The sequence below is a fragment of the Geotrypetes seraphini genome, chromosome 2 (genome assembly GCF_902459505.1).
Source record: "Geotrypetes seraphini chromosome 2, aGeoSer1.1, whole genome shotgun sequence".
NCBI lineage: Eukaryota > Metazoa > Chordata > Amphibia > Gymnophiona > Dermophiidae > Geotrypetes > Geotrypetes seraphini.
The window spans coordinates 124971430-124995681 of NC_047085.1; the positions used below are offsets into that span (position 1 = coordinate 124971430).

The 24252-nt window shown below is 44.9% G+C and overlaps 1 protein-coding gene across 3 annotated transcripts in view; it reads left to right on the forward strand.

The window, feature by feature from the left end:
* PRKDC (protein kinase, DNA-activated, catalytic subunit) overlaps positions 1–24252 on the forward strand; it is a 524414-nt gene that overhangs the window by 236800 nt on the left and 263362 nt on the right. For all 3 annotated transcript variants that reach the window (XM_033933710.1, XM_033933711.1, XM_033933712.1), the window contains 4 exons: positions 1201–1368; positions 5594–5721; positions 8947–9154; positions 22105–22283. In XM_033933710.1, the coding sequence (XP_033789601.1) occupies positions 1201–1368; positions 5594–5721; positions 8947–9154; positions 22105–22283 (683 nt within the window). The remainder of the gene's footprint in view (positions 1–1200; positions 1369–5593; positions 5722–8946; positions 9155–22104; positions 22284–24252) is intronic.

Below are 24252 nucleotides of genomic sequence, written 5' to 3' on the forward strand. Positions count from 1 at the left end.
TTAAAATATTAACACAATTAACCACTCCTCCACTCCTTCGTGGTTCACATCTTGATCACTCTTTTTTTGTCCTGGCATCTCTTCATACCTCACTTCACACTCTGGAGCTCGCCCTCCCCTGAGTACTCCTCCCCTCATGGCCCTGGGAACTTGTCTTGATCGCCGCTGCCCTGAAAGCAGGCTGCTTTGCACTGGGCACAAAACCAAAGTTCTACCTGATAGAACTTCTGTTTCCAAAGCGACAAAGAGTGGCTTTGGACCCAATGCAAAGCAGCCTGCTTTCAGTGTAATAATAATAACTTTATTTTTCTATACCGCCATAGTCAAATGACTTCTAGGCGGTTCACATTGAAAGAAGGCTGGACAATCAGCGAATTATAGAATGCATGAAGAAAAGATGTTACATAATAAATTGAGTTACATGGGAAAAGAATCCATGAAAGAAGAAAGAAGTTACATAATACATTGGAGTTACTTGGGGAAAGAATACATGAGACAGGTCTGCTTAGGCAGTCAAGTCAAGTTTCTAGGCCCCAAGGGGCAGGGAGTTGTGTGGGGGGTGAGATTTATCCTGAGGTGGAGGAGTGGCAGAGAATGGGTTCCTAGGGAGGGGAGGAAAGACAAGGAGAGAGATGGGGAAAAAATGGTGCTCAGGGAGGGGAGATGATTATAAAAATAAAATCATCAGCTTTTATATTTATTAGGGCTGTACATGCAAATCATTTTTCTACTTTTTTTATACATATATTTGGATCACATAATTAATTGTTTGATTAAAAATTTTAATTTGATATACAGCTCTAAAAAATTATATAAATGTAAGTATAAATTATATGTGTAAATATGCTTATATGTACAATGATTAAATAGGGCTTCTATGAATAAGATATGCACAAAGACCCTGGAATATTTGTACTATACATAAGCATAGAAGTTATTTATTTAGCTTGGACAACCCAATTTTTATACCTAGTATTGCTATGCCTGAATCAAACATGTGATGTATAGGGACTGAGTATCCATGCCTATATAATCTATGTGGATTGGCTGTCCTGTAAAAATTGCTATTTGAATATTGCCCTCATACTGTCAAGCATCCTACTAAACAATACAATTTTTAATCACTTAATAGCAGAATTTTATTATTTGGGATTATTCTGTTGGTTAAATCTCTAACAGTATAATTTATTTTCTTATTAGAGCCAAGCGGTTATCATTCTCCCATTCTTCACAAATCTTACTGGAGACAGACTTAATGATCTGAAGAATGCACTTGACCAACTAGTAGCTTTTAATTTCCCTTTAAAATCTGATGAATTCCCTAAAGGGACCTTGAAGTACAATAATTATGTGGACTGCATAAAGAAGGTCAGTATGTGGCATATTTCTATGGTAATGAGCTTGTGGCTGTTTGTTTTATCTGGCGTGCCGCTGCTCAGTTCTCCGTAGAAGTGAATATAAAAACAGTATAAAATGCCCAGTTTAACTACTATGCACACCCGAAGGTGGCCAGAAACACGATTCCTCTACTCGAGTTTTGTGTGTTTGCATCTTCAGGAGGGAGAACACTATAAACAAAAAATAATAAACAAAAAATAGTAAAACTGTCTAAAAATGTGCTGCTGTGGTTTACGTATCATAGTATCCTTTATTCAATAATCTTATTACCTTCCTCTCTATACTACAATAACTCAGCACAGTGGCGTACCAAGGGGGGGGCGGGGGGGGCGGTCCGCCCCGGGTACCAAGCCCTGAGGGGGTGCTCCCGGTCCGGTCCAGTTACCCCCCCCTGCGCCGGGTGTCGCGTCTGGAAACAGCCTGCAGCAAGATCGCGATGCCAGAGATCTTTGCCTGCTTCGACTGTTTCCTCCGCCACGGTCCTGCCCCTCCTCTGATGTCAGAGGAGGGGCGGGACCGCGGCGGAGGAAACAGCCGAAGCAGGCAAAAATCTCTGGCATCGCGCGATCTTGTTGAAGGCTGTTTCCCCAGGGCAGTAGCGTACCAAGGGGGGCGAGGGGGAGGTCCATCCCGGGTGCCGCCTTAGGGGGGGGTGCACAGCTGGCCCGGTCCCTATCGCGCTCCTACCCTCCCAGCGAAAGCAGCATCGGCGCCATTATCGAAAAAGGTAATGGCGCCAGGCCTTGGAGCACCAAGGCAGACCGCTTCTCCCCCCTCCCAGCCGAAACCCCGCTGACCATCCTATCTCTCTCCCCCCCCCCAAGTGAACCTTTCTGACCCTCCCAGCGAAAGCAGCAAACCTCCCTCCAGTAGCGTCGGCTTTATCCTCCCTCTGCCGCATCACTGATGACGTCATCAGTAACGCGGCAGAGGGAGGAGAAAGCCGCGAAGGAGGTTTGCTGCTCTCGCTGGGAAGGTCGGAAAGGTTCACGGGGGGGGGAGATAGGAGGGTCAGCGGGGGTTCGGCTGGGAGGGGGGAGAAGCGGACTGCCTCGGTGCTCCATTACCTTCTTCGGGCAGCAGCAGCGTTTACAATTCGCTGCTGTTGCCGGCTTCAGGCCTTGTTCTCTGCCGGGTCCTGCCTACTTCCAGTTTTCATGAAGACAGGACCCGACAGAGAGGAAGGCCTGAAGCGGGCAACAGCAGTGAATTGTGAATGCTGCTGCTGCCCGATGAAGTTCAGGACATCGGGGAAGGAGCAGGGAGAAATCGGCTGCTGGCTTGGGGGTGAGGGTAGGGAAAGAATCGTGGAAGTGGAGAAATCGGCACGATGGCTTTGTGCAGGCTAGGGGGAGAGAGAAAGAAAGGACAAAATAAAGAGGGGGGGGCCAGGGGGAGAGAGAAAGAAAGGCAGAAAGAAAGAGGGGGACCAAGGGGAGAGAAAGAAAGGCAGAAATAAAGAGGGGGACCAAGGGGAGAGAAAGAAAGGCAGAAATAAAGAGGGGGTCAAGGGGGAGAGAAAGAAAGGCAGAAAGAAAGAGGAGGGCCAGGGGGAGAGAGAAAGAAAGGCAGAAAGAAAGAGGGGGACCAAGGGGAGAGAAAGAAAGGCAGAAATAAAGAGGGGGGTCAAGGGGGAGAGAAAGAAAGGCAGCAAGAAAGAGGGGGGCCAGGAGGAGAGAGAAAGAAAGGCAGAAATAAAGAGGGGAGCCAGGGGGAGAGAGAAAGAAGAAGGATCAGAAGAAGGACCAGAGACTCATGAAATCACCAGACAAAAAAGTAGGAAAAATGATTTTATTTTCAACTTAGTGATCAAAACATGTCCGTTTTGAAAATTTATATCTGCTGTCTATATTTTGCACTATGGCCCCCTTTTACTAAACCGCAATAGAGTTTTTTAGCGCAGGGAGCCTATGAGCGTCGAGAGCAGCGTGGGGCATTCAGCGCAGCTCCCTACGCTAAAAACCGCTATCGCAGTTTAGTAAAAAGGGAGGGGGAATATTTGTCTATTTTTGTATAGTTGTTACTGAGGTGACATTGCATAAAGTCATCTGCCTTGACCTCTTTGAAAACCCGCGGAATATAAATGATAATTAACATTTTCTCTGCGTACAGCGTGCTTTGTGTTTTTAAAATTTTATTGTTGGTAGATCATTTTGACTTGGCCACAAAGGTAAGGGGGAGGGAGGGAGGGGAACTGCTGAAAGACATCTAATAATCCTTGCAGGCTTGACTGCAGGGAATTATTTTTGTAAAATCATGTTTTGTTATGTGACTGGCATTATCTAGACTTTAATTTCTATGAATGAATAGAATGAAAATGATATAAAATTACTTGCTTGTTTTTATGTGCGTGCGCTGAAGGAAAGTGGAGAGAGAGTGGGCTGAGGATGCTGAAGGGAAATGGGGAAGAGAGTGGGGAGAAGACGCTGATTTATAAATTGACAATTGTACAGAATATTGTTTCTTTTTATACTTTAATATAAACAATTCAAGGCTTGTGTGGATGGAATCAGGTGGTTTGCGGGGATGGGGACCGAGCTTACGGGGATTAGTCCAATAAAATTGTATTTTTTTATATCTCATTATTTGTTTTATTTTTATTTGTTAATTTATAAAGTGGTGATTGTTATGTATCAGTTTTTTCAAATTTACATCTACTGTCTTTATATTTTGCACTGTATTAGAGGACATGTGTTACTGTTTTTTGTGGTGTTGCATTGTATCCAGGGTCTGGTTTCTTGGCGGATCAGTTTAACTTTTGTCTACATATTTCTATTTTTAGTTTGTGATTATTCCATTTTGGGCGAGGGTGTATCTCTGTTCTGTGTGTATGAAAAAGACATAGTTTTCAGTTGGCATTGACTACAGGACCAATTGACTGTGCGGGATCTGGCTTGTTTAGTTTTACAATGTATGTGTTGGTGTTCTAGTGCTCACTGCAGTGTTTAAGATGCAGCCTTTTCCTAGGTACACTCTTGTGGTGCGATATGTAGATTGGTACTAAAAATCATATTTTTCATATAGATGGGGGGGGTGTCAAAAAATGATGGGCCCTGGGTGCCACATACCCTAAGTATGCCACTGCCTGCAACTACTCCATATGTACTTCTAATGTCATGACAGTTTAGACATAATTTATGTTTTGTTATGTTTGGAATAATGGTTACATATATGAGGTTCAATAAAAGAAAATTTTCATTGCCTGTTTCTATTCTGACCATTTATTCCATTTCATGGTTATTGCAAAAAAAAAAAAAAAAAAAAATTTTTACATGGGGGGGGGTGGGGGGTGTCAAAAAATGATGGGCCCCGGGTGCCACATACCCTAGGTACGCCACTGACTCAGCAAAGCTTACTCATCTTAATCAATTTCATTATTAACTTACCTCTTGGGAAGAAAGGCTGCTGCCTTGGGCCATGACAGGAAACAGGAAATCCTATTCCCAAACCCGGGTTTTAGTAACAAGGCAAGGATCCCATCAATTTAAAACCCGGGTTTGTGGATAGGATTTCCTTTTTCCTGTCATGGCCCAAGGCAGCAGCCCTTGTCCCCAAGAGGTACGCTAATAATGAAATTGATTAAGATGAGTAAGCTTTGCTGAGTTATTGTAGTATATGTATAGAGAGGAAGGTAGTCCTTGTTCCCCAGAGGAAAGAGGGATGTATTTACTATGGAAACCGCCCTCCAGCATCTAGGAAAATTTGGTGCAGGGAGGCAGTTGCTTATGTTGCTTGTGCCTAAATTTCAGCCCTGTGAGTACTGACAGACATATCATGACCTAGCTTTAAACCATGATAATTTTCACAACCATAATAGAGCAAACCTCCACCAATGTTTCTAAATTTGAATATCCAGAAATGGATTTTTAATTATCTGTAGATATTAGTTTAAAACATGAAATTAATATATACAATTTTATGTAGCGCTGTCTTTTAAAAAATATTTTAGTCTAAACAGATCACAATAGATGGGGTTCACAGTAACACCATATTACTGTGGGTTAGATGGGGTTCATTGAGCACATTGAGCACAGGTAGATGCAATTAAGAATTCTTCAAAAGTCTGAAGAATTATAAAATATTTTATAGACACATTAAAAAGTATTGGCTAAAGTCTTATATTCTTTATAATTATCAGAGACAGTACCTATTTCTAGTTGTTTCTTTATAATAATTATTTAAATTCTTTCCACAGTTTCTAGATGCACTAGAGTTATCCCAGAGTGCAATGCTGTTAAAGTTAATGACTGAAATTCTCTGTCGAGATACCAAACACTTTATGGAAGAATTATTTCTAACAAGTTTCAAAAGAATTTCCAGAAGGTAAACCCTGTTATAAAAATATTTTGTTTGCTGCCCATCAGTTATCATGCTTTGACTATGATTAAATGTGTAGAAAAGCATGTTTAGCTCAAATAATTGAATAGTTGATGGTTGAGAAATGCTGGGAACGGGTTATTTATGGTGATGTGTGGTGGCATCAGTCATTTACAGGAGGGGAATAGGACTGCTGGTGTGGAGAATGGAGTGACATTGACTAGTTTATTTATATAATAATAGATGTACTCCTGTCACTGCTATGACTTTCTCTCATTCCTGCAGTTCTTTCCTCTAACTATGTGATTGGAAAGCTTGTGACAGCTTCAGTGCATTCGTGAATAAGTTCCTTAAGTTGACCACTAGGATGAGACTATGGGGGGTAATCTATAAGTGAGCGCCTCTTTTGAGGGGCCCTGATGACAGTCTGTTCTAAAACGGCACTTGGACACCCACATCCTTAAATATAATACTAGTGTAACCTGGTATCGGCCTGCCTTACTTTTAAGTACTTCAGTTGTACCAGCCAAATACTTTATGGCAAGGGTGCATTTTACACTATATTCTGTAAGTTGTGCACTTAAGTGGCATGTGAACCCATGTGAACACCCTTCTTGCATTTATATTAGTTGCCACCATTCCAGAATAGTGCTTAGGTGGTTTGCTGCTACTTAAGTGTGGTACATGTACACTTAACCTGCAAAAGTGTCGATATTCTGTACACTCAATATATTAGCATAAATACACATATATATTCTCTCTCCTTACTATAAATTATATTGGTCTATGGTGAATGACCTTCTGAGGTATAACCTTTAAGATAATATGGCTGTGCAGCCAGCACTCAAAGGATTTCCAGCTTCTTCACTAAGTCACCAAAATCCTTATATTTTTTAAAAGGTTTTACAAATAATAAGTTTAAATTTTCAAATTCAAAAGCTTATTTTTTCTTGTAAAGATCCAAACTTCATATGTTGGAGACTATATTTTTCTTGACATGAATTTGTTTCGAGAAAGGACTGAATCATCCGAATCTTGTTTATCAAATCTGTGCTGTCTCCTCTGCAGTGTTAAGCACAGCTTTGTTGAATGGAGACTCAGAATAAGACAAACTCAATGTACCTTCAGCATGCAAGACTTAACCAGGAAACCATGATTCTCATTGCCTCATATTTGCTGAGGCAAGTGTAGCTCTTTTCTGGAACTTTTCATAAGAAGACCCTTAAAATGGGGGAATTCCTTGTTGCCCATCTCAGAAGCTGAGGGGACTCTGGTATATCCCAATACCCATGAGTACAAGAGAGAGAGGAGACATGATTATATCACAGGTCGTATCGAGGTGGAAGAGGATATCTTTCGTCTTATGGGACCTTCGTCCACCAGAGGGCATCCGCCGAAAATCAGGGGAGGGAAATTTCATGGGGACTCCAGAAAGTATTTCTTCACTGAGAGGGTGGTCGATCATTGGAATGAACTCCCACGGCAGGTGATTGAGGCCAACAGCGTGGCAGATTTCAAAAATAAATGGGATATTCATGTGGGATCTCTAATGAGGTAAGGGCAGGAGGTTGGTGAGCAAACTCATGGGGGAAGGGTCACTGGAGTGAGCAGACTTGATGGGCTTTGGCCCTTTTCTGCCGTCATTTTTCTATGTTTCTATGTTACATATGTGGAAGGTCATTTTCAATATGACATCCAAATCAAAGTTTGAACATTTTGCGGAAGACACACAGAAGTCCAATACCAAACGTGCTCATTTTCAAAACTGAAAAATGTCAATCTTGTTTTTTCAAAAATGGCCATTTTTCAGATATTATGTAATTTTCACATCATTAAATTCCATTCCTTTTGTTTCCAGCAATTAGCCTAAGCTAGTCTTGCTGCAGAAGCTACATAGGGGCTGATTCTTCAAACAGGCATCCCAATTGTAGGTGGCGTCTGGCAGCTAATCAGGACACACGTTTGTAGAAAAAATTATCCCAAGGAAGGATGCCCACACTGTAGGCATTTGTCATGGGTCTAGGGCAGGGGTAGGCAATTCCGGTACTCAAGAGCCGGAGCCAGATCAGGTTTTCAGGATATCCACAATAAATATGCATGAGATAGATTAGCAGCTCAAGGAGGCAGTGCATGCAAATCCATCTCATACATATTCATTGTGGATATCCTGAAAATCTGACCTGGCTCCGGCTCTCGAGGACCAAAATTGCCTACCCCTGGTCTAGGGAGATGCATAGGGACACTTAAGCTTTCATACTCCTTCCTCATTGTCTTATTTTATTTTGTTTAAGGGCCCCTGACGAAGGCAAAGTTCCGCTGAAACATAGCCCGTGTAGGGTCCATTTTAAATTACCATTCTTGGGAGTAATTAGTGTATTATGAAATTGTTTTGGTATAAGTTTTATTTCTGAACAAATGGTTTGCTAATTTTGATGTTTCTTATATGATTTTATGTTGGATATTTTATCCTTAATAAACTTTCAAATCTGATAGTTCCTGCTATATCCAGAGACTAATTAGAAAACAGATGGTATAAATACTGGGGCCAGTATTGGACAGACTTGTACGGTATGTGTCCCATGTGTGGTGATTTGTGTGGGATGGGCTGGGGAGGAGATCAGTGGGAACTCGACTAGCTTGGAACGTGAGGACATTACTGGCTAGACTTCACAGTAGATGGTCCTGCAGAAGGCGGGATGGTTGGATGGGCTGGAGAGAACTTGGATGTCAACTTCAGCAGTTGGAACCTGGGACAATACTGGGTGGACTTTAGTCTCTGTCCCAGAAATATCCAGGAAGAGACAAATTAATTTGATCATGTATTTTTAATAACTAATGGGCAGACTGGATTGATCGTTCAGGTCTTTGTCTGCTGTCATTTACTATGTTGCTATGTTATGTTAAGATATTTGTTGCTTTGGATTCTCCACTGGTATTGTGGAACAAAGGTCTTTACTTTTTTTCTTTGTGTTTGCACAACTTTACTGTTCAGCATACCATTCCTATCTACTGGAAAAGATATCAAGGTAAGAACCTAATCTCTTTTTTGAAGCCATAAAAATAAAGTATTAAAACTGTTATATTTATAATAATAAACAACAAGACAACATTAATTCTCCTAATGTTATCTTGTTGTTAAAGTGTGTGGTTCACACTTTAATAAGTAAAAAAAAAAAAAAAAGCAAAATTTTGTTTAGCTTTCTTTCATGCAATATGTTTTATCCCTTTCAGAGGTAATTGTGATAAACAGGTGGCTCTACTGGAAACAGTACATGACATGTTCAAAAACGAGAACCTTTGGTCGAACACCATTCGACAGACTATTGTGGACAAATCTCTTCTTACTCTTATGTGGCACTGTGATTTTGATGCTTTAAAAGAGTTTTTCTGTAAAATCATAATCCACATCATGGAGACTCTAAAGGGACGATTAACTAAGGTAAACCTAGATTTTCCTTTGATCTATTTGCATCTTTCAGAAGTAATTCCTTATGGAGGTAAAAGATTTGAATAGGATATGATGTATTGCCTATAAGAGGTAAATCCAACTTGGAGTTGTGCAGGTTACTTATCTTTATGCCTTTGTATTGGGTTATACCTGCCATTCTTTTCAGTTACACCCCTCTATGCCTTGTTTTTAAAGTATGTAGGTCATTTTACATTTTGCTTGGATTGCATCCTCTTGCTATATAAGAATCCTATGTATTTATCCCAGGTCGTTTTGAATTCTGTCACTATTTTGGTCCTCACCTCCTTCACTGGGAGGACATTTTTAAGTGTAACTCCTTGCAACTTCAATTTATGTCCTCTAGTTCATCTCTTTCCCCATCTTTGAAAAAGATTTGTTTGTGTGTGTGTGCGCACAAAGGAGCCAACTTTTCAAAATTATTGGGGGTGCTAAACTCAGTAAAAATTACCTCTCCCTGGAAACAGATGAGGAGAATTGGCTCCTATATATATATTTCCATAGCAAAGCAGCAGATGAATCCAGACTAGTGGGTATAGCTCACATCGACCAGCAGGTGGAGATAGAGAACTGATTAACAGTTGGCCTTAAAGCCTGGTGTTCTTTCTGTTGATTCAGTTTTGCTCTATCTCCCAGCAGGGTTGGAGCTATACTTCTAGCTCCTGGTCTCTGCTTGCGGCAGGATAGATTGAAGTGGTGTTCCGGTAGGATTCCTCTGTTGAGACTTGGTCTCTTCAGTAGGTGGGGGTGCCTGGCTGTTTGGTGCCGGCTTTGGGAGGTACACCTGGGCCCTCCCAGGTCCCTACTCCACCCTCCCCTCCGTTGGATAGAGGGGTTCCTTTCCAGGTGCAGGAGTGGCTGGCTTCTTCATTCCAGTGTAAAAAAAAAAAAAAAAAACCGCGTTGGAGCTGTTTTGTCAGGCCGAGGGGGGATGGCTGCAGAAGTTAGTCAGCTGTGTTCGCGCTGTGGGGAGCGCCGAACACGGTCGGGTCTTTGCTCTGCCGGGTGCTTGGAAGCACAGACAGATGACCCGTTTTTGGCGGCTTGCGAGGCAGCCATGTCCCGGGTGCGGGAGGCTTGCGCAATGTCCCCGCCGCTCGGAGCCGATGCAGGGTTGCTGCAGGACTCGGCCACGGAAGACAAGAGTGAGGCGGCGGGGGACCAGGCGGGAGCGCTGGAGGCCGGCGCGGCCCCTCCCCTCGGCGCGGAGCAGGGCGGGGGAGTGCCTCTTAGCTGGGGTGCATTTTCGCCCGAATTTGTGATGTTGCTCCATCAGGCTTTTCAGTTACAGCGCTCGCAGCCTACCCAGCCGGGGCTGGGGGCCGGGCGGGCCCTTGCGGTACCCTCTACCTCTAAGGGGGGGGGAGGGGACAGAGGCTAGACCCGCGGCAGGGGCAGTAGGCTCCCCGGGCCAGTCGCAGGGGGCCAAGAAGCGCAGGCTAGTGTCTGCAGAGGCAGTGGATATGTTGCCCAGATCTCCTTTCTCCCTGCCTGAGTCATTGGAGGAAGGGGAGCTATTGGATTGGGACACGGAGAGTATCCCGAGTAGGGAGGGGGATGACCCTACGGCTATCCGGTTGTTCCATAGAGAGGAGCTTTCTTCTTTTATTTCAAAAGCTTTGCAGAGTTTGAACATTGCTCAGAACGATGCCACGGGGTCCGGTAACCCCTTGATGGCGGGTACGCGTAGGCCGTCTAAGGCCTTTCCGGTCCATGAGGCCATGCAGGAGCTGATCTCGGCGCAATGGGAGGCGCCGGAGGCCAGTTTGCGGGTGGCAAGGGCCATGAGGCTCTTGTATCCAGTCGAACCGACCGAACTGGACAGGTTTAGATTGCCTAAGGTGGACGCTCTGGTGGCAGCGGTGACTAAGAGAACTACCTTGCCGGTAGAAGGGGGCGTGACACTTAAGGATGCACAGGATAGAAAGATTGAGGCATCCCTAAAGATGTCCTTTGATGTGGCTGCAGTTACCTTACAGGCCGCAATCTGCAGTTCTTACGCGGCGCGGGCTTGTCTGCAGTGGTCACAAGGGATGACCGATAAATTGCTGGAGTCTGGAGGTACTGTCCCTTCGGAACTGGCTGACTTGGAGTCCGGCTTGGCTTATTTGGCGGACTCCTTGTATGATATTATTCGGGCGTCTGCGAAACAGATGGCTCTGACGGTGGTTTCCCGCAGGTCCTTGTGGCTCCGTCATTGGGCGGCCGATGCGGCGTCCAAGCTCAGGCTGGTGAGACTCCCGTTTAGAGGGGGTTTATTGTTTGGAGCGGAGTTGGATAAACTGGTAAAGGATTTTGGGGATACCAAAACGCAGCGTTTACCGGAGGACAGGGCTAGGCCCCCGGTAAGGGCCGCATCATCTAGACCGCGTTTCCGGGATGTTAGGCGGGCCAGGGTTGGTAAACCTTTTTCTAGGGCTGCATCTGGCCCGTTCTCTGCTTCGAGACCTCGGTTTCAGCAGAGAAGCTCCTTTCGGGCGGCGAGACCCTCTTCAGGGCAGTCAGCCCGTACCCCAGCCAGTCGCCCTCCACAATGACGGGGGCTTGGCTCCCTCCGCCCTGCCCTTAGGGGGTCGGCTTTCGGCTTTCCGGGCGGAGTGGGCCGCGGTCACGTCCGACCAATGGGTGTTGGACATTGTTCACGAAGGGTACAAATTAGAATTCGCCGCTCCCGTCGTAGATTCTTTCTTGGTGTCCCCGTGCCGTGGCGCGGCCAAGGGATCCGAGGTCCGCAGGACACTTCAGAGGCTGCTCGATCTGGGGGCGGTGGTACCGGTGCCCCCGGAAGAGGTAGGCCGCGGTATCTATTCCCTATACTTCATTGTACCAAAGAAGGGGGGGTCCTTCAGACCAGTGCTGGATCTCAAAGGGGTCAACAGATTCCTCAGCGTGCGCCATTTCCGAATGGAAACGGTGCGCTCAGTTATTGCGGCGGTGAGACCAGGAGAGTTCCTCACGTCTCTCGATCTCAAGGAGGCGTACCTCCATATTCCGATATGGCCTCCGCATCAGCGGTATCTGCGGTTTGCGATTCTGGGCCAACATTTTCAGTTTCGGGCAATGCCCTTTGGCCTGGCGACGGCTCCCCGCACGTTTTCCAAAGTCATGGTGGTGGTAGCCGCCTTTCTACGCAAGGAAGGGATTCGGGTACACCCTTACTTGGACGATTGGTTGATCCGCGCCTCTTCCCAGCAGGAGAGTTTGTCGGTGACGCAGAGAGTGATCTCTCTCCTTCAGTCGTTGGGGTGGATTGTCAACTTTCCCAAGAGTGTGTTGTCCCCGTCGCAGTCTTTGGTGCATCTGGGGGTACGGTTCGATACGACTCAGGGGAAGGTGTTTCTACCCCGAGACCGGGGGGAGAAATTGCAGGCGCAAATTCGCCTCCTTCTCGGGTCGCCCAGACCTCGAGTTTGGGATTATGTGCAGGTGCTGGGCTCCATGGTGGCGACTCTGGAGGTGGTTCCCTGGGCCCGGAGCCACATGAGACCCTTACAGCAGTCTCTGCTCTCTCGCTGGTCGCCAGCGTCTCTGAACTACAATGTGCGTCTCCAGTGGAGTCCTCGGGCGGCTCACAGCATGCGCTGGTGGCTCCAGGGCGTGCATCTTTGGAGGGGCATGCCGTTGGCCACACCGGATTGGGTGGTGGTTACAACGGATGCCAGCCTGCAGGGTTGGGGAGCCCAGTGCATGCACACGTCGGTGCAGGGAAGGTGGTCTTCCCAGGAGGCTCAATGGCCCATAAACTTGCTGGAATTGAGAGCGATCCGGTTAGCGCTGCGGGCTTTTCAGGCCCTAGTTCAAGACAGACCGACCAGGATCTTTTCGGACAGTGTCACGGCGGTCGCGTATGTCAATCGTCAGGGGGGTACCCGGAGCCCGCAGTTAGCCGAGGAGGCAAGACGTTTGTTTCGGTGGGCAGAGGGGCAGGTTCCGCTTCTGTCGGCGGCCCACATTGCAGGGCACGAAAACGTGCAAGCGGACTTCCTCAGCAGAACTCTTCTCGATCCGGGCGAATGGGAGTTGTCGCCTCGAGCGTTCAGCCTGCTAGTCCGTCGATGGGGGTTGCCAGAGATGGATCTCATGGCCTCTTCCCGCAATACGAAGGTGCCTCGGTTCTTCAGCAGACGCAAGGAACAGGGATCGGAGGGGGTGGACGCATTAGCTCTCCCGTGGCCTCCGAATTCCCTGCTGTATGTATTCCCGCCTTGGCCCATGATAGGGCGGGTGTTGCAGCGCATCTCTCGCTTTCAAGGCAGAGTAATCCTGGTGGCTCCGGATTGGCCACGGCGGCCGTGGTACGCGGATCTGATGCGGCTGTCGGTAGGCGAGCAGGTAGTGTTCCAGGTTACTCCGGACTTGCTAACTCAGGGTCCGATATTAATGGAAGATCCGGGCCGCTTTGGTCTTACGGCCTGGCTATTGAAAGGTCAAGACTGAGAAAGAAGGGCTATTCAGAACGGGTGATTTCCACCCTGCTTAAGGCTAAGAGGATTTCAACGTCAGCCTCCTATGCGAGGGTCTGGAGAATCTTTGAGGCATGGTGCGGAATACACGGTATTGCGCCTTTCCATGCTTCGCTGCCGGCTATTCTTGCGTTCCTGCAGGAGGGCGTAGAGAAAGGGTTAGCATATAACTCTTTAAAGGTTCAAGTATCGGCCATTGCCTGTTACAGGGGCCGGGTGGCTCGCTCGTCTCTCGCATCGCAGCCGGACGTGGTGCGTTTCCTCAAGGGGGTTCAACATATCCGGCCGCCGGTTAAGCGAATTTGTCCAACTTGGAACCTTAAGCTCGTCCTTGGGAAATTGCAGGGGGCACCTTTTGAGCCCCTGTCAGCGGCCACTTTGAAAGATGTCACACTAAAAACAGTTTTTTTGGTGGCGATGGCTTCAGCAAGGCGAGTATCGGAGTTGCAAGCGCTTTCTTGCAGGGAACCCTTTTTGCGTTTCTCGGAGACTGGGGTGACGGTGCGTACGGTGCCGTCCTTCCTGCCTAAGGTTATTTCGTCCTTTCATGTGAACCAGAGTCTGTTTCTGCCATCTTTCAGGAAGGAGGATTGGGGGAAGCGTTTTTTGTCGGTACGGCTTCTGGATGTCCGCCGTATGCTTCTCCATTATTTGGAGGTGACGAATGCTTTTCGCCGGTCGGACCATCTCTTTGTCGCGTTCGCGGGTAAAAACAAAGGGATGGCGGCGTCTAAAGCGTCCATTGCGCGTTGGGTCAAGGAAGCTATTGCTTCGGCTTATGTGTTATCAGGGAAGAAGGTACCGGAGCACCTGCAGGCTCATTCCACTCGGGCTTTAGCTACATCTTGGGCGGAGTCCGGGGGGATGTCATTAGAGGAGATTTGCCGGGCGGCCACTTGGTCGTCAGGGAATACTTTTTCAAAGCATTATCGGTTAGATGTAGCAGCCCGTTCAGAGGCGAGTTTTGGCGCGGCAGTGCTGGCAGAGGCGGCATTGGCGTCCCACCCAGTTTGAGTTTGCTTTGCTACATCCCACTAGTCTGGATTCATCTGCTGCTTTGCTATGGAAGGTAAAATTATGGTCATACCTGTTAATTTTCTTTCCTTTAGAAGCAGCAGATGAATCCAGAGCCCCTCCCCATGGGCACGGACTGTGTGTAGGGTATTTAGGTCATTAGGTTAGCCGGGGCTATGGTTGGTAAGTGTATTATTTCATGACTGAAAAAAAAAAAAAAAAAAAAACGCAAGATACGAAAAACGAGAAAATATCAATGGGATTCAAATGAGAAGGGCACGTTTTTTACTGGAATGGAGTTTGTGGCTGCTCATTCTCCTTCGGGATGCTTGGGCAAAGTGCATAACTGAATCAACAGAAAGAACACCAGGCTTTAAGGCCAACTGTTAATCAGTTCTCTATCTCCACCTGCTGGTCGATGTGAGCTATACCCACTAGTCTGGATTCATCTGCTGCTTCTAAAGGAAAGAAAATTAACAGGTATGACCATAATTTTACCATGTGTGTGTGTGTATGTATGTATATGTGTGTGTGTGTATATATATATATATATATATATATATATATATATGTATGTATATGTGTGTGTGTGTATCTAATATAATAAAATGATAGGCCGCGGATGCGCACTAAAAAAAACGTGTTCCCTGATCTGTCGCGAAAAAACAATTGCGCATGCGCGGCCCCGGCGGCTTTCAAATAAAAAAAAATTTACATAGCTGCGGCGGCCTTCCTCACCCCCGGCTCCTCTTTCGAACTGGACCAGGATCGACAGAGAGGAGCTGCGGCGCGCAACCCGGTCCCCGCGTCTGCCTACCCTTCCCCCCAACACAGCGCATTCCCCCCCCCCCCAACGAATCAATAAATGGAGCCGGGCCGCCCTCCGCAACAGACCAGAGGAGTTCTTTGCCGCTGACCTGAATACCTACTCGGCGATTCAAGAAGCCTATGCAGCAGTCTTCACACGCTGCTTCAGGCCCTTCTACTGCCCTGATTTGCTCTGCCGCGTCTCTGATGATGTCATCAGAGACGCGGCAGAGCAAATAAGGGCAGTAGAAGGACCCGAAGCAGCGTGTGAAGACTGCTGCACAGGCTGCTTGATTCGCCGAGTTACAAGGGAAGGGAAGAGGGGGGGGGGGCGCAAGGACTCTATCCCAGTAAATAAAAAACTCTGGACAGGGGGAGCAGGAAGAGGTAATGATGGACAGGGGGGGGGGGAAAGGAAGGGAGGCCTATTGTTGGACAGGGGGAGCAGGAAGAGGTGCAGATGGACAGGGGGGAAATTAAGGGAGACCTGCTGATGGACAGGGGGGAATGAAGGGAGGCCTACTGCTGGACAGGGGGAACAGGAAGAGGTGCTGATGGACAGGGGGAAGGTAAAACAAAGGGAGAAGGGCTGCTGCTGGATAAGGGGAGCAATGAAGAGGTGGTGGTGGACAGGGGGGAAAAATGAAGGGAGGTCTACTGCTGGACAGGGGGAGCAGGAAGAGATGCTGATGGACAGGGGGAAAAATAAAGGGAGGCCTACTGCTGGACAGGGGGAGCAGGAAGAGATGCTGATCGACGGGGGGGGGCGGAAATGAAGGGAGGCCTATTGCTGGACAGAGGGAGCAGGAAGAGGTGATGATGGACAGGGGGGAAAAAAGGAAGGGATGCCTATTGTTGGACATGGAGAGCAGGAAGAGGTACTGATGGACAGGGGGGAGGTAAAACAAAGGGAGAAGGGCTGCTGCTGGATAAGGGGAGCAGTGAAGGGGTGGTGGTGGACACAGGGGAGGTAAAAAGAAGGGAGAATGGACAGGAAAAAGTGGCTAAGGAGACAGAGAGAGAAAGAAATAGACAGACACACACACATATTCTAGCACCCGAGGGAGGAACATGCTGCACAGGGAAGTAGGGAGGGGGGGAATGCTGATGCACAAGGAAATGGAGGGGGAGGGAATGCTGATATGGCTACTGTACAGGAAAGTGGACAAGGGGAGATAAATGCTGCATAGGGGGCAGAAAGAGAGACAAATAGAAAGAAAGACAAATAATAGGAGGGAGGGAGACAGAAAGAAAAGAAGAAAGACACAAGGGCAGGGAGTGAGACAGAAAGAAAGACAGACATACATATATTCTAGCACCCGTTAATGTAACGGGCTTAAAGACTAGTATATATATATATATATATATGTGTGTGTGTGTGTGTGTGTGTATATATATATATATATATATATATATATATATATATATATATATACACACTAGTGTTTAAGCCCGTTAGATTAACGGGTGCTAAAATAGATGTGCAATCTTAATATTTTATTAAATTTACTGAAAACTTAGCGTGAGAGCTTTAAAATGCTCTCCCCTCCCCAAGCAACAATGCATACAAACATGTAGAGCAAAGTTTCAACTATCTAAAAACTCCATCAACTGAACATAACAGACATACTTCCCAGACAACATAATAAACCCTAGTCTTTAAGCCCGTTACATTAACAGGTGCTAGAATAGATGTGTGTGTCTGTCCTTCTTTCTTTCTCTCTCTCCCCTTGGCCGCTGTCTGTCTGTCTATGTTTATTTGGTTTTCTCTCCTTGGACACTGGCTGTCTCTCCTTGGACGCTGCCTGAATGTCTTCCTTTCTATCTGTCTCACTGGCCCCCTGTGTGTCATTCTTTGTGTCTGTGTCCTTGTGTCATTCCCCTGCCCCCCCAGAGCAAAGCTGTCTGCCCCCAGCATACCCCTTCCCCCAAAGCAGCCCCCTATTCCTCTCCCTGACTGTCTCTCCATGGCCCCCTTCTGTCTTCCCCCCCCCTCCAAGCAAAGCTGTCTGCCCCCCAGCAAACCTCTCCAACAAAAGCCTCCCCCTGTACCTGCAGCACCGGCACGACACCCTTTAGCCAATCGTGAGTGCTCAGAGCACGAGAGGGAGCGGGGCCTGCAGCTTCTTCGGCTTCAGTGAGGAAGGAGAGGTTGGGCCAACTCTCCGCAGGGGCTTTGTGGACAGTCTTCTGCGGCTCGAAGCCCTTCTCCCAGCAGCCACTTCCAGCAGCACTCCGTACTGCCTTCCTCCCGCCGCCCAGAGTAGATGTCTGTATGTCTGGTTTTTTTTTTTATTTGTCTCTCTCTCCTTGGATGCTGTCTGTCTGTCATTCTTTGTGTCTGTGTCTCTCCCTGGTCCCCTGTCTGTCCGTCTTTCTTTCTGTCTGTCTCCCTGGCCCCCCTGCTTGCCAAAGCAGCACCCTTTCCCTCTCCCCCTGTTCTGCAATGCCTACCTGCTCTGTGGCCCACTTCTGTTCCTCCCCCACCTGATTGCTGTGTGCCCCAGCACACCCCTCCCCCCAAAGCAGACCCCTTTCCCTCTCCCCCTATTCTGCAATGCGTATCTGCTCCATGCTGTCTGCACTCAGAACAACCCTCCCACCAAAACAGCCCCCTTTCCTGCCTGCTCCATGGCCCTTCTTTTTCCTCTTCCCCTCCCTCCATCCATGGTTCCTGCCACCGCTGCCACTCCTATTTAAAGCGGCCTGCTGAGGTTCGCAGCCGCCTGTAGCGAACCTCGCAGGCCGCTGTCCACCTCAGTACCATGTTCCCTCTGACGTGATCGCGTCAGAGGGAACGTGCTACCATGTGGAGAGCGGCCTGCGAGGTTCGCTACAGTCGGTCGCGAACTTCAGCAGGCCGCTTTGAACATGAGCGGTAGCGGTTGTTGCGGGCGGGGTGGAGTCGGCGACGTGCAGGCTGCTGTGAACAGGAACGGCAGCAGTGGCAGGACCATGAGCCGGGAGTGAGCTGTTCGTCTTCCCCTATCTGGGGAAACCACCGTGCCGAGGAGAGGCGGGCTTCCCCTATCTGTTGAAACCGCCGTGCCAAAAATGGCAGCGCCGTGTCGAGGAGAGCAGGGAGTGAGTTTTCCCGTTAAAACCGGCGTGCCGAGGAGAGCAGGGAGTGAGTTTTCCCGTTAAAACCGGCGTTCCGAGGAGAGCAGGGAGTGAGTTTTCCCCTATCTAGGGAAACCGGCGTGCCGAGGAGAGCAGGGAGTGAGTTTTCCCCTATTTGGGGAAACCGCCGTTGCAGGAGAGCAGGGAGTGCCGCCTTTTAAAATCTCTCAGCTGCGCGTGGGGACCTAGTAAGCGCGGGGCATGCTGCACTCTTGGCGGCCACGGACCTACGGATCATGGAAGCACGCCGATAAGAGTGCGCATGCGCCGCCTATGGTTTTATTATATTGATATATATACATACACACATGATCTTAATAATTTTCAAGTATTTAAATACACACACATATATATTTCAAGTATACACACACATACATTTACACCCAAATACACACACACATACATTTCAAGTATTTAAATACACACATATACATATATATATATATATATATATATATATATATATATATACACACACACATATATGTATGATCGTAATAATTTTTAAGTATTTAAATACACACACATACATTTTTTAAAAACTTTATTTATAATTTTAACAATTGACAATAATTACAAGTCAATAAAGGAAAACATACAATGTAAACTGAAATTAAATTAACATTCCAAATTGCTTAAAGGATATAAACCTATACAATTTTGGAGACGAAGCTAAAGAAAAACCTGAAATAAGGCAACCAAGAAACTAAGTATCAGGCAAACTAAAGAGGCGATCTGACTGCTCATAAACAATTCTTTTGAGCTAGCTTGAGAACAGAGAAGCTCATGAAGACTTTCTATCAGAAATAAACTTAGATAACTGCTGTGGATCATAAAACACATATCTGTTACCTCCAAATGTCATGACACACTTACAGGGATATCTTAGGACAAAAGTTGCCCCTAACTGTACAGCCTGAAGTCTCAATATAAGAAACTGCTTTCTTCTTCTCTGGGTCGAACGAGATACATCAGGGTACATTCTTATTATATTAGTCAAAAATGGAACAACATAATGTTTAAAAAAAATCTTAAACATCCAATCCCTATCTGAATCAATTGCAAACTGTACTATTAGTGTAACAGGGACCTACACACACATTTACATTTACACACAAATACACACACAAATATACATTTCACACACACATACATTTCAAGTATTTAAATACACACACACACACACATATACATATATATATATATATATACACACATACATATATATGTAAATCTTAATAATTTTAAAGTATTTAAATATTTGTATCATTTTTCTAGAATTTATTTTGATGACTTTATTGAATAAGGAATATAAGCAATGTGGTTACAGAATAGTATCTAAATGAGAGACAGATACTGAAACATGATAAGTTTTCTATTATTCTTCAACTTTTATTAGAAGAAATCCAGCATATGCCTTACTGCCATGACCTAAAAGAAGACAAAGTTTTGCAACACAATTTTATCTAAATTAAGATATAGGGCCTCTTCTATTAAACTGCGTTAGCAGTTTCTAGCGCGGGGAGCCATGCTGAATGGCCCGCGCTGCTCAAGATGCTCATAGAGTTCCTGTGAGCATCGGGACCAGCGCAGGCCATGTAGTGCGGCTCTCTTCGCTAAAAACTGCTAGTGCAGTTTAATAGAAGAGGAGGATAGTATTATAAAAATTAATACTTGTTACCCACATAAATCACATAAATCTTTATTCTTCCCCACAGCTGAAAACTGCATGTTACTCAGTTTCATTTTAATAATTCTGCAAACTTTACTACCTTAATTCCTTTTTAGCTGTGTTACTGCAGGATAAAATTATTCAAAATGCAGCTGTCGATAGAGGACAATTGAAACTATTTTTTTCAGGTTTGGCTGAAACAAATCTGTGACAGGAATTTGCCTTTTGTTTTTAGCTGAAACCAGTCCAAGCCCAGCACCAAATCACTGTTATCCATGACTGCCCTAACCTTCAGCAGCAATCTTGCGAGACTGTCGCTGGAAGTTGCGGTAGCCATTTTAACTGTGGAGATGGCATAGGGATTGCTCCTACTTTGACTTACCACTAGAGCACCAGGTTGGTAGTGTTGGGGTTGGTAGTGTTGGAGTTCAGAGAAGGGGGGCCTATGTGCGAGTCCAGGAGGGTGTCTTCGGTTAGGGGGTGGGAGGGAGGACGTGAGAGCTTTTTTGGTTCTGTGGAGAGAAGGAGGAAGAGAGCCACAGTTTTGAAAATACACCAGCATTATCAGTCAATACCAGAAGTAGGCCAAATGCAAATTTCAGGCTGGTTTCAATGCTGAAACTGAAATTTGGCAGCCTCTAGTTCTCACCTGTAGATCTGTGCTATGTTCTTTGAGTTCACAGATCTTGGTTGTATTTTATGCTGGTTGATATTTAACTGTTTTTGCATTTTCCCTACATTTCTTAGGAAAGTTATAGAGCACAGTTAGTATTTATTTATTATTTAATTCATTTTCTATCCCGTTGTCCCCAAAGAGTGCAGAACAGGTTACTGGTTAAACATACATAATATCAGTACAAGTGTACAATGCAAGTTTTCATCCTGGTTGGCACATATTAGGTGTCGTTATTCTTACGTGACACAGACTGGTTTGTTATCAATATACAATTCTTTGTAGTCCATGGATCAAGGGCAGGGGGTCAGATGAAGAGATATGTTTTTATTGCTTTTCTGAAGTTGAGGAGACCTTCAAGAGATCTGATCTGTGATGGTAGTCAATCAGTATGGGGGTTCTATAGTACTTTGTGTGTCTAAATGCTTTGAAAATGAGCCCCAATGTTGTCATTTAACCACTAAACACTATTTTCAGAGCCATTAGCAGTAAATATTGTATGATGTAGGACTAGGCACTACAATATACTCTTAAAAAATTATATACTCTAAATTGTATACATGTATCCTCTTAAGAGCTTCTAAGTGAATACATTTTTGAGGTTTTAGTTATGCTTAATTTTTTATGAAGCTAGCTTGTCCAGGTTTTTGACATAAGAACAATCCATATTTCTTATGTTTTATGAAAATTTTAGATTTTAGAAATCAATTTTGCAATTATCTAAGATTCTAAAGTCAATTTTGCTATTATCTTCTAGTTATCATTTGTAAATCATTCCCTGTTTATTTAATTGCCGTAAACCAAGTCGAGCCTTTTCAGAATGATGGCTCGGTATACAAAGTTAAGCTTTAGTTTAGTTTATCAGCTTTATCGATGGGGAAGCAAAACAGGAAAACTGCTGGCTAACCTGATACGCTCGCACAAAAAACGACAGATTATTACATCTATTAAGGACTCCAGGTAGATAATTGCAAAATTGATTTTAGATTTTAGAAGATAATAGCAAAATTTGACTTTAGAATGTTTAACCAGGGCCATTTTTATTTTAGACAAGAATGTTTGCATTTAATTTTAGAGTACATTAAAAAGAATGTTCACTAATCTAGCTTGAATGATCTTTCTAAAAGTGAAGTTTGGAGTGAATGCACATCTTTTTCTTTTGCTTATTATGTAGTCAAATGAGTTGGCATTTGATATTCAAATCATGAAGAAAATGAGCTATTACAAAATGTTGGAAGTGATGTACTCTCGTTTACCAAAGGAGGATATTTACTCCAAAGAGTCTCGAATCAACCAAGCTTTTCATGGTTCTTCAAATGCTGAAGGAAATGAGCTTACTAAAATCTTAATCAAGTAAGTTTATACACTTTTATTAATAGTTTTCTGGTAGGGCTATACTGATGTGATTTAATTTTGCCCCAAATATTCATATTTTCTGAATATTAATTTAAATATGAATAATCTGTGGCTCCACTGTGCTAAATACTACAGAAATAAACACTTGATCTCTGATTTCATTTTGCTTCATTTATTATTTGGTATTTTAAAACTCAATGCCCATTCCTTTGCAGCCAAATAATATTTTTTATTATTCATATTTGGCCAAATAGTAAAACATATTATTCAGTACAGCTCTATAACCTAGTATGCAAAATGTTTAAAGCAGCTTTTTAGGTTTGCTGATCTGATTATATTGCACCATTGCCTTGAGGCATATTATGTTATAGTATAATGCCATATATGCACAGCCAATAAAAATGTTTCTTTGAACATTACTTGTCTCTGTATTTCAAAGCATGGCCCAACAAGTCTGTGAAGTTCTTGCAAAGAAATATCATGAAAAGTTTTTGAATATGTATCTTGCACTTTGCTTCAAGATAGTATTTCAGAACAGCAGGAGTATCACAAGGATTATTGTGGATTTATTGAAGTTTATATTTTATTTAAAACTTACTATATCGTTCAAACTGACAAGCAGAGTAGAATGGTATGCAATCTAAAATACAGTGATTCAACAAAATGATAAAGATAAAAAGAACTCCAATTATGATAGGACAGTAACATACACACTCAAAAGCAATAAGAAACGACAAAATAAAAGCAGAAAGCAGATACTTTATCTTTTTCTGTAATGAACAGGAATGCCTCTGCTACAACAACCAGAGTTAGAGAGTGCAACCATTAATGTCTATAGACCAAAAAATGCTTTAAAATAACCTTAAATTAAACTAATTTTATCTCTCTGGGCACATTTCTTCTGGGGAATTGGTGTATCCCCCTCCCATCCCCCTTTTCCTTTGTCCTGACACTTTCCCTTCAATTTTAGCTCTATCTCGGACACAAACAAAGGAATTGAGAGTCCTTTCACTCATGACCAGCCTTTCATTGCCCCATATAAAAGCAAAGGAAATTCCAGGGATACTGGGATAATTTTCATTAATATCTCCTTACCACCCCCCCACTCAAGTTTCTCTATTAAAAGTAACAGCTAGTGCTATCTTTTTTTTTCTTTTTTTTTTAAATGTCAGTTTTTGCCATACTAAGGAGCCCTTTACTAAAACTTACTACACACTAACATAATTAATGCCTGTAAAATGCTAAGAAGCCCATTTTATATCTATGGGCTGCTTAGCATCTAGTGCGCAGTCCCTCATGGGAGAATGCTCCCAGGCCAATATCATTGAGTACCTGCTTTAGGTTCTCTCAGGAGCTCAAGGTACATCCCCCTGAGAGCAGCTCACCTGCTGATTTTATCAGAGGCTTGAGCACAGGCTGTGTGGCCCCTGAATAAAAACTCTCTGTGTATCAGGGAGCCAGCTGTGTGATTTCTCCTCCTGATGTTGCATGAGGTATATCAGGGATGGGAGGCATTGGTCGTGATCCAGCCGACTGGCAGTCTGAAGAATTCTTTCAACAGTTGAGGTATGTTCAATTTCTGAGGCAGAAATCCTTTCCCTGCAGCCAGGCTGATTCAGACAAACAGGAACTCGAAGTCACAGTGAATACTCCCATTATTCCCCATGGGTATTTGTGTGTGTATGTGGGGGAGGGGGGTTCTGTAGTTTTCAGTTTTAGAAGTTTCAGGGGTTAGAACTCAGGTTCCCTTCCTCTAAAACCCTAACGTCGCTATTTTTATTTTGTTGTTGTTCTTTCTCCAATGGCCTGTTTTTAATTCAATTTTTATGACAGTGGCCATGTAACTACTAGCAAGATATCTTGAAGAGTAATTTGTTTATCTGAAGGAGCAAGTCCAAATTCTGTCCCAGGTTCCTTCTGCATTGGCACAGGTAAAGGAGCTCTCAAAACACTAGAGCCCTTCTGT